Below are 10,092 nucleotides of genomic sequence, written 5' to 3'. Positions count from 1 at the left end.
ATATATTTATAATTTTTCTGTCCCTCTGCAGGAATCCCCCCATCCACCCACCCTCCCTAAATCCATGCGGCAGAGCCGGCATCAGTTTTTATTTTTAATTTTCTGCTTGGCCGGGATATAAGGCAGCACTGTCTGGGTGCTTTTATCAGCTACGGTCTGTGTGCTGCTGTTCCTCGTCAGCCGCCGTGCCGGGGGTCCACCAGCACCAGTGGTGGAAGGATGCTTCGAGGGTGGCCCCGCCAGCACCTTACGCCCGGGTTCCTCAGGGGTGTCATTCCCGGGGGCCACGGCGTCGTCAGCATCCCGGTCATCATCACAGCACAGAGCGTGGTAAAGCACCTTGTCGCTGAATCGGACCCGTTCCCGCGTGCCGGCCGGCCGGGGATGCGGCCGGCCGGTGATGCGGGAGCTTCTGGCCGGCTGTGGTGCTAAAAGCTTCCTCACTGGATGAGTCCGGGGTGCCGCCGCCCCGGGGACCATTGGTGATGGGGATGCCCCCATTCATCAGCCGGTAATCGGGCTGGTGAGGCGGTGGGGGTTGCGGCTGTGGTCGGGGCGGGTCAGGACCATCGCCTGGGTCAGAAGGGGTGGAAGCATCCAGGAAGGAGCAGAATTCCCAGCTGTCGGAGAGGATGTCAGAGGTGGGGAAATCCAGGGGGCCCAGCTCGAAGGTGCCTCCCCCTTTCTCGCTGCTGGAGGTGCTGCTGGCCGTTGCCGTGGTCCAGTCGTCTGGCTCCAGCTCGAACTCAAAGTCGGACGTCAGGCGGTCGATCTGGCTCACCACCTGCAAACGGATGGATGGGAAGAAAGGAGCCGCCAGGCGGGATCCTCTCACTTTTCCTCCGTAATAACACCACACCCTGAAATCTCTGCCGTTTTGCCCACCATCACCAGTGTGATGAGTTGGGGGGTCTCAGCCCGAATGGAGCCACTCCCTTGGCAGGGACCTAAGCCCACCTCAGGACTATGAGTGTCATCCCAAATCCCCATGCACGCAGTATTCCTTGGTCACTTGACCATAGGGAGCCACCAGCGACCGCCACCTCCTCCTCTTGCATAAGGTCGCTTAACGTGTGGGGAAACTGAGGCAGGGAGTGGAAAATGTCCCAGGGTCGTGGGACAAAATACACGGGAAGCTGGGGGGAATTTGGGGATGGTGCTGAGATGTGGATGGGTTCAATCCCCAGTCCTCCATCTCTTGCAAGGTGTTGAGTATATCAAGACATATGAGGGTTTGGGGATAGGGACACCACACTGCAGAGGACAGCCCCCACATAGGGCATGAATTAAAAAAAACTCTTAAAACTTCAAAAACAGTAAATGCAATGTTCAACCATGAGCAAGGCTGGAAGGGGAAGATCTTCCTCCCATGCACTGTGGTCTCCATCTAATGACCTTCAGATGCCAGAGGTTGATCACCTACCTTTGTGTCTTCAATCCCACCCAGCTCAAGGGCTTCCCAGCACAGCACCAATCCTGCCCGGGGCTCCCCAATCCCACTCGAGCACCCACTGCCACAGCAGCTTCTCTGGCGTATTTCTTGGCTGGTATCTCCCTGGGTATTTATGGGTGTAGGGGAGGAGGGTAGTGGGTGGTTTGCTTTTGTGTGGGAGACAGCGACATGAAAAATTCAGCTCAGGCACAGTTGGAAGTGGGTATTTGTGGCAGGGTGACTGGCTCGCTGCCTGCCCCACGTGCCAGGGGAGCTGGCAGAGGGCCTGGCCGGGCCCAGTGCTGCCAAGCAGGTGGTGGGCAGCAGCAGACGAGGAGGGGGGCTAGGGGGAACCCCTCGACGCTCTCCCCCATACCCGTTTGGTGCATTTTGCTCTCCCTCCAAGCATTTGGGAGCGAAAAATCCCTCTTTTTCTGGCTTTTCCCAGGTGGTTCCTTCATGCATAATCGTATTTTTTCTGGTAATTTTGCATTATCACCTTGCTTGTCCCATATTTTTCCTTCTCCTGTCCTTCTACATGTCCTTTCCCAGTGGAAATAAGCCAGAAATTTCCAAAAATAAGGAAGGGAAAACAGATCAATGAACCATATCTTGCCAGACATGTTTTGTTTCCTTCTCCTTATGTCACCAAAAAGCCCTGCCATATCTCCACTGGTGCCACAGTTCATCAACAAACGTTGCATCTCCTCCACCATCAATAATAATTAATCATGGCATATATCTCCATCATTTTTATGCTGCTTTTATCCCATAACTCCATTTTTTCAAGCACTCATTCTGAGGAAAACCGAGTCCTTGGGCTCAGACACCCCATCCCATCCTTTCATTGGGTGGCCAAGGGGGGGCACCATGAAGCCACTGTGATGGTGCCACATTTCCCTTGGTCTTTGTATCTCTTTGCTAGAAGCTGGTGCACAGAGGTTTGGGTCAGCACCATAAATCACTAGAAATACACCATAAACCATGTCCCGGCAGGGTGGGCTCCTCGCAGAGCCCTCATGGTGGACGAGGACGTGTAGGCAGAGTTAAGGGTAATTTATAATGGCTGGGCAGCTGAAACCAGGAGCCTGAGGGGATGAGTGCACTGCCAACAGCCCAAATGGCTTTGTTACACTCTGCTGACCTAATTTTAATAAAATTCCCATATTCGAGCCCTAAATTTCACTTGCTCTACAGTCCTGCCCATGCAGCTCTACTGCTCTGCCAAGCTTCTGAGGACATGGCACCAAGGATGGAGACTCTGATCCCCTGTTTGCTTTTTGGGGGGATCCAGCCATAGGCATGTGGCATCCCCTCTTTTGAATCAGCTGCATGTCCCCATGGGACATCTCCGGGCCATTTCTGAGGTCACCAAATGCTGTGTGAGAACCCAGGGACAACCTGGCTGCGCACATGGTGATCGGTGCTAATGCACCTTAACGGCCTCCATCAGCTCCCCCTGGGCACCCACCCCACTCTGCCCATGGCCCAGGAACCCATATAAGCTCAGCACAGGACTAGTGACACCCCTCCTGAGCTGTATGGGGACCTGTCCTTAGCCCCATCTTTCCTGGATGGACGTCTTTAAGGTATGTTGAACTCCATTCCTGGTCCTGCCTCTGGTGCAGACCTTGGATCTACATCATGGCCTGGAAGGACTTTGGGTCCTCAAAGCAGGGTAGTGGTGGGGACAGTGAGCCAGGTGCTTCTCATCCCAGGCAGCAGAAGGCAATGAGCTTTACCTAAGCTACTCACCCTTGATCTCTGACTTATTTTTCCTGTCTCCTTGCCCATGCAAGACCTCCAGGCAGGGACCCATCCATCCTTCAAGCTTTGGCTTTGAGGGGTGCTGAGGGCAAGCTGGGAGCATCCACAGCAGCATTTGCAAGAAAGTCTTGAAATTTGAAAAGGCAAATGCTTCTGTTCCCCATGCATCACCAGATTCCTGATTTTCTTTTTTGTCTTTTCTTTGGGTGAGAAAGGGTGAAACTCAAGAAAAATATGACCTCTTCTTTCTTGGTGACAAGAAAGAATTATGAAAAAGGGCAGGGAGAACAGCTGTTCCTGGGAAACACCCGACAATTATTATTTTTTAATAAGGCAGCAAATGATTCTGCTGAAACCCTCAGCTAAAATGAGATCACCTCTGTTTTCACTGGGGCGCTCTGATTATGACACTGGGTTCAGGGAGCACATCTCCTGGGGCTTTGAGGTGGGTCCCCATCCCTGCTCCTCCTCATTAAAGGGACCCTGCTGTGATTTGGGCTTAGTGAGTGCCAGGAGAACGTATGTCCCCATCCCTGGTCCTTGTCCCCAACCCAGTCCTCACCACGGCACTTGAGGATTAATGTCACATCAGCAGTGGCTCACTCAGGGCTATTTTTAAGCCTGCTTTCTATTTTAAACGGGTGGTGGTGGCTGCGGGGAGGGGGGGGGTAGGGTGGTGTTAAATACCTATGTGACACCAGGTACCTGCTGAGGATTTAAATGTAAAGTAGGATTTGGGCTTTTCTCCCCCATTTTCTCCTTCCTGAGGTAGGTTGTGAAAGACTCCTAGCGGGCAGAGGGAGCGATCAAGCGAGGACATATCCCCTTCTTCTCTTGCCTTTAGGTATCACCATGTTGCAAAATGTCACCTTTTTGCTGACAGCAGAGCATCCCTGCTCAAAGCAAGGGTAGCCAGCAGTGGAGAAAATAGGGAGGAAAAAATAATTCTCCTTGGTCCTGTGCATGGTGTCACTGAAGGGCTTCCTCCTGCTCTGCTGGAGGACCCTGAAAGTGGGTGCTGGGTGGCCAAGGGCTCTCACGCAAAGTGACACAAGGGAGAGGGATGGACCCATGTCCCTGCAGTACCCTGTAGAGACCAGGACCAAGCATGGTGGATGTGCTAAGCCATGGTGCTGACCACTTCACCCCCACCCCAAAACTCAGCTCCCACCATTCAGCCCAACTGGGAGTGCTGGAAGCTGACCTCACCCCATGAACAGTTCCCTTGTCCAAGGATGGTGCTGGCAGCCAGGAGCTTTCCAGATGAAACCCTGGGAGTTTACCTCCCTGGCTGAGGCAGATGTTGAACATCTGGAGCAGTGTTGGTTTTTTTAATGTGATTTTTGGTTATCAGTTGCAAATCAAGCACCATGTCCCTGGCTTGATGGCTCCAATTTCCCCATTTTGGCCATGAGGAGCTTCCTATCGAGGAGCTAAACCTCCTGGAAGCTTGAGAAGATGCTGGAGGGGCAAGGCAGGAGGACGAGAGAACTTCAAAGGCTTCGTCATGGCCGAGAATTAATTGGTAATGCATCTTCCTGAGGCTGGGGACGGAGCTGGAAGATGCTGGGATCAAAGTGGCACGATCTAACGGCCCCTTCCTTCATCCCAGTGCGGTCTTTGAAGCAGTTGGCACTCGAGGTGGGCGCTGCTGGGCAAAGGGGGGCCTGCAACTGGTTTCCCAATGCAGAGCAAAGCCAGGCCGGGAGAGGAAAAGGGATTTTTGTGTGTTCCCACCCCCCAAGATCCCATGTTCTCTCAGCTGCTGGCTCAGTCTCTATCCCCAGCATCCTGCTGTGCACATCCAGCAGCACATTTTGGGGTCCAATGAACATTTCCACACCACGCAGCTGCTCTTCCAGCCTGGATTCAACCCACCTGGCCTGGAACCCTGAGGGCATATGTAGCGGGTACTACGTGGCCCATCCAAAAATTCCCCAACCTCATTCCCACAGCATCCCAGAGGCATTTAACACCACTCCTTGAACATCAATTCCTCACTCCACGGGGAAAAAAAGGCACCCCAAAGCCTCCAGCAAAGTCCTTGTGACCTCAAAACTAAACTCACCCGGAGCAGGGACCTTCCTGCATCTCCCAACCCACTTCCCAGCCTGGGTAAGGTGAGTAAATATTTAATAGGAATAAATGATTAATTTGAGCTTTCAAAGAGGAGCTGGGTTCCAGGGGCCTCTCTTCCCCTGAGCTGATGCTTAAAAAGAAGCGCAGCACGGATCTTGGCGTCGTTTGCTAGATCATCAGCCGCTAAATAGTTCGAAATCGTCGTGCAGATCTCCAAAACATGTTATTATTAGAATAATAAGCCGCCTTCTTTCCGTGAACTTACCCGACCATTCCTGGCTAATCACCTATTGATTACAATGTAATTAAGGTATTTATTAGCACAAAGGGATGCAGGGAGGGTTTTTCTCCTAAAGGCTTGGGGGAGGACCCCTCAGTGCATCCCTGTGTGGTGCGATCCCACTGTCAGGGGGTGATAGGACTCTTCCCAGGGGATTTGGGGAGGGTGGGGAAGGGTGTGCACATGGAGAGGCTTGCATAGGTATTTATTTTTAATTCCAACCTCTGAATATAACCCCATGAATGGTTTCAGACCACTCAAGGTTGGGAAGGAGCTCAGCACTGTGGTGGAGATGGTTGGGATCTCTTGGGGTGTCTTTCCTGTGAGGAAAAGACCAGAGCTGGCAGTGTGGCCAGCACAGGGCGGAAGCGCCTTCCCTGCCCGCCCCTTGCCCACTTTCTACTTCCAGGGTGCGATTTCAAGCAAGGAATTTTTAATAATAATTTTCCCTGCACGTAATACAGCCCTGTCGTGGAGTGCTGGAGGATAATTATATACACAAAAGGGAGAGTGGGAGTGGAGAAACTGATAAAATAGCATCCTGAAGCAAACGGGCATCTGGAGTGACAGCCTTCAGGTGGGAACAGCTCCCCAGAGCCAGGGATGGAGCCTGAACCGGAGTCTGGTCCTGCATCACATCCGTAGGGATGGGCCAGCTTTGGGGTCCCTCACCGAAGTGTCACCTTGGAGCATCCTGCAATTCCACCTGAGTCTGGGACTCAAAATTTGGAGCTGGACTCATTCCCAGGTGAAAGCCCTTGTGCCCACACAGGGGGTTTGGTGGCTTTGGTGGTTGCATTTGTCAAAGTGGTTATGACCTGGCTGCCTCTTCCAGATGTGCAAAGTCCCAGTACCCAGCTTCTCTTGCAAGGAGAACCTGGAAGGATCAAGTCCAGTAGCACCCAGTGCTCTCCAGTGAAGATTTTCCAGCTCCATAGGTGTGTCTGGTGCAGCAAGATCAGGTCCACCACTGCCCTTGCCAAGCCCCCAACACACTGGCCAAGCTCCAAGCAGAGGAGGTGGCCACAGGGTTGGCTGTTTCCAAAGCCTTCATTGCAGAAGACACCAGTATCACAAGCGTCAGGGCCCTGTGGGCTCTAATGGGCTTTAATGACCCTGAAGACAAGGATCTGAACTTTCAAAGTTCAATGTTCAATGCTCAGCATCTGCTTGGTCTGGGGAAAAACAGGCCTCTGTTTCTTTGGAGTTGCTGAAGCCCAGTTTAACCTGGTTGGACTCGTGTGTTTTACCTCTGAAGCCTGCTCTTACACTGATTTTTAAGTTGTTTTGTGTAAATTCAAATAATTGCTGCAAAGTTATGTGGGTATGTTGTAGGAGTTGTGGAGAAGGGTTGAAGTTTAGGACCCACCTCATGGTGGGGACCTTGTGGTCCTCAGCTCTGTGTTGACCTGGCTCCATGATGTGAGGACCTCTTCCAGGGCAGCTATGGGATGCAACCTGGGAGGTCACTGGTGTCTAGGGATGTGCCAGCTCCATGGGAAAGGCATCTCCAGGCCACAGCACTTCCCAGCAACCCCTGAGGAAGTCACCTCATGGGCCATGGACCCCCTACCTGACACAAGGGCAGGGTCTTCCAGGATGAAGGGCAGAGGATGGGTGCCCTCTGGCCACTCTCTGCTTCTCAAAGCACAGGGACCAGCTGCATTCAGCTCAGCTCTTCCATCCTCTGTTATTCCTCCTCCTTTGAGCCTGCTTCCCAGAATGTGTCCCTGGGGAATGCTGAGAGCCCTTTACCCCTCCTCTATGTCCTCAGGCCACCTTCTCCTCTTCTCTGCTCCAACACATGCTGGTACAACCTGACTTTGGAGCCTACCCAGGATGCCGCAGGGTTGCTCAAGGTCTTTTTGGCCCCAAAAGGTGGATGGGGACCCCATGGAGACACCTGAGGCTTGTTGGGACCCAAGGGGACAGTGTGGTGGGGTGTGACATGTCCTGGTGCTGGCTTTTCTGACGGGCCTCCCAAAATTCCCTGGACCGAGCATAGCAATCCCAAAGGAGGACACTGCATCCCAGGGGATGCTTCAGGCTGGAAGACGTCACCTCCCTGACCACGGCCACATCTGCCCTGGAGATGATGTTGGTCCACCCGCACCAATGCTGTCTTGGTGGCACCCAAGTGTCACCAACCCACGTGGGTCTGCTCTGTGGCAAGACCTCCACCAATTTCTGCCCCACACCGTACTCAGGGCTACTACATGCTTTTCCATCCACCACGTTCCCCATCACCTGCAAAGACATCCTAAATTACCAACCCCATCCAGGTCCCCTTCCCCTGGGAATGTGTGACCCAAACCCTCGAGACTCAAGAATATTGAATTCCCCACCAAACCAACTCCAGACTGGAAGGAAACTCCAACCACATTTTATACATGTATGTATGTATGTATGTATGTATGTATATGTATATGTATAAATAAAAATGTTTGTTTTGTTGGTTTTTTTTTCCAGGAGCAATGGACCCTGAAGTCCAGGCTAAGGGACCCCTCCTCATTCACACCCAGGGCTGATGCCAGTATTTTTGGTGGCCCTGTAATGCCAGAAGATCCTGCTGCCCCATCTCCATCCAATTCCCATCTCCTCCAACCCCAAAATGTGACTCCCACGGTGGTTCTTCCACCACCAGCACTCCCGGGCCAGTGCCTTGGTCAAGACTCCTGTCCCAGAGTAAACCCCAGCATCAAGGTCAAGAGCAATTTTACAAACTGTGACTATTTTTCTTTTCTTTCCCCTCCTTTTTTTGAAAATCCTGTTCCAAATCAGCTGAGCTGGGCCACTCCAGCTCCCTGAACTTGCTCTGCCCCCCTCAAAGCCTGGCCCTGAGGACAGGGTACCCACATTTGGGACCAGCCACTACCACGATTCATGCAGGGATGTGACGGCCACCCCCAGGAGCTTTTCCTACCTCCCGGAGCTCCTTGGCCACCTCCTTAAGCTCCTGTAAGATGCCTTCCAGTTGCCCGATCACCATTTTCATCCGACTTCGGATCCTTTCCCGCTCACAATTATTCTTGCTGCTGCTACAATTGCTGCTGGTGCTGCTGGGGTGGTCACTGGGCTGCCTGTCCTGGCAGGTCCGGGAGTCCATCCTTCCCTACCGGCCTCGATTCCCGTCTCCGATGGCTCTGTCCATCCTGTTCCCCCCTAGCCGGGTGGCCTGGCGTCCGCGCAGCCCCTCTCGGCCGGGGAGCTTTCAACATCTTAACGTTCCCCTGCCTACAAGAAAATCCCAGCCGCGAGGTCGGGGGGCTCCAATTCGGAGCAGGGAGCCAGGTTGAGATGCACCATGTGGAGTCAGGAATGCTATAGATGGAGGCTCAGCCAGTGGCCGTGGTGAGATGTGGGATGGCCATGGGGTGAGCGGAAGACGTGAGCGCTGGAGGAGGAGGAGGAGGAAGAGGAAATGTCCCTCGGATGTCCCAGGAAGGTAAAATCCAGCAGCTCACACCTTGCCTGCTCCCCACTGCTGGGGAGGTGGACGCAGGACTGGATGTACCCGGGGAGCAATGCTCCAGAGGATGTTCCCTTGCTCCAGGATCGCCAACTCCAATGTTGAGGGGTGGTGGTAGGGGAGGGTTTCCCAGCTGGTCGCAGGTGTTCTGGGGAGCCCAGAGTCCCCTCCTGCAAGGACAGACAGGCAGATAATGTGAGGGGGCCATCCCTCCTGGAGCCCTGTCCCCTCCTGCCTTTCCTTGATCTCAGCTCCCGGGTAACGCCCCCCAAATGAGGGTGGGGGCAAGATGGAGCCCGGCATTGCCCCTGGCATCCCCCTTTTCCCTGCCCTTCCAGTTTGACACCCAGAGACCAGGCACAATGGGGTCTGGCTGAGCCAGACAGATGGACAAATGGACAGATGGACAGCCAGACAGATGTGCAGCTCCGGCACTTACCGTTGTGATCCAGATCTCCCCCTTGGCTCCAGTCCAAGCTCTTCCTTGTCCTTTTTTAAAAAAAAATATTTTCCTTCTCCTTTTCTTACTTCCTCCTCCTCCTCTTCCTCCTCCCTCAGGGCTTCTGCGTGGCGCAAGAGGAGTCCAAGGGCCACTTTCCTTCGGTCGCTGTCGGAAGGGGTGAGGTGTTATTAGAGATGACAGCTCACCATGAGGGGGGGCACATGTCCCGGGGGACCGTTATGCTTTGGGGGCGAGTTGTCAGCTACCCACTCTCCCAGCTTCAAGCCCCCACCTTCTCTCGGTAGAGGAGACAGGGGGGAAACCCACCTTGCCCGCAAATGCCCCCCCACCTCTTTCCTTCAGGAGGGGGGAAAGCAGCACGGGCGGAGGAGGAGAGGGGTGGGGGGGCTCATCTTCCCAGCTCCGGGGTGTGCACACGGAAGGGGAGTGGGTCCCGGCATGCTTGCATCTTCATCCCCGGTACCCACATCCCCCGGAGCACCGGGAATGGAGGATGTCAGCACCGCATCCTCCATCCCCGGTACCCTCAGCGTTCATCCCCGGTACCCGCGTCCTTCGGGGTACGGGGGATGGATGATGCCAGTACCCGCATATTCCATCCC

The 10,092-nt window shown here is 53.9% G+C and overlaps 1 protein-coding gene across 1 annotated transcript; it reads right to left on the bottom strand.

The window, feature by feature from the left end:
- Positions 1 to 81: 81 nt before the first annotated feature.
- LOC104540114 (chromosome unknown open reading frame, human C15orf59) lies at positions 82 to 8,664 on the bottom strand. Its single transcript, XM_010183842.1, is given in 3 exon segments — positions 82 to 396; positions 398 to 784; positions 8,482 to 8,664. Coding segments are annotated over 3 exon segments (885 nt in total).
- Positions 8,665 to 10,092: the final 1,428 nt, after the last annotated feature.

The sequence above is a fragment of the Mesitornis unicolor genome, unplaced genomic scaffold, assembly GCF_000695765.1.
Source record: "Mesitornis unicolor isolate BGI_N332 unplaced genomic scaffold, ASM69576v1 scaffold30554, whole genome shotgun sequence".
NCBI classification, from domain to species: Eukaryota; Metazoa; Chordata; class Aves; order Mesitornithiformes; family Mesitornithidae; genus Mesitornis; species Mesitornis unicolor.
The sequence above is the reverse complement of the archived record's forward strand: the minus strand, read 5'-3'. Positions and strand labels throughout refer to the sequence as shown.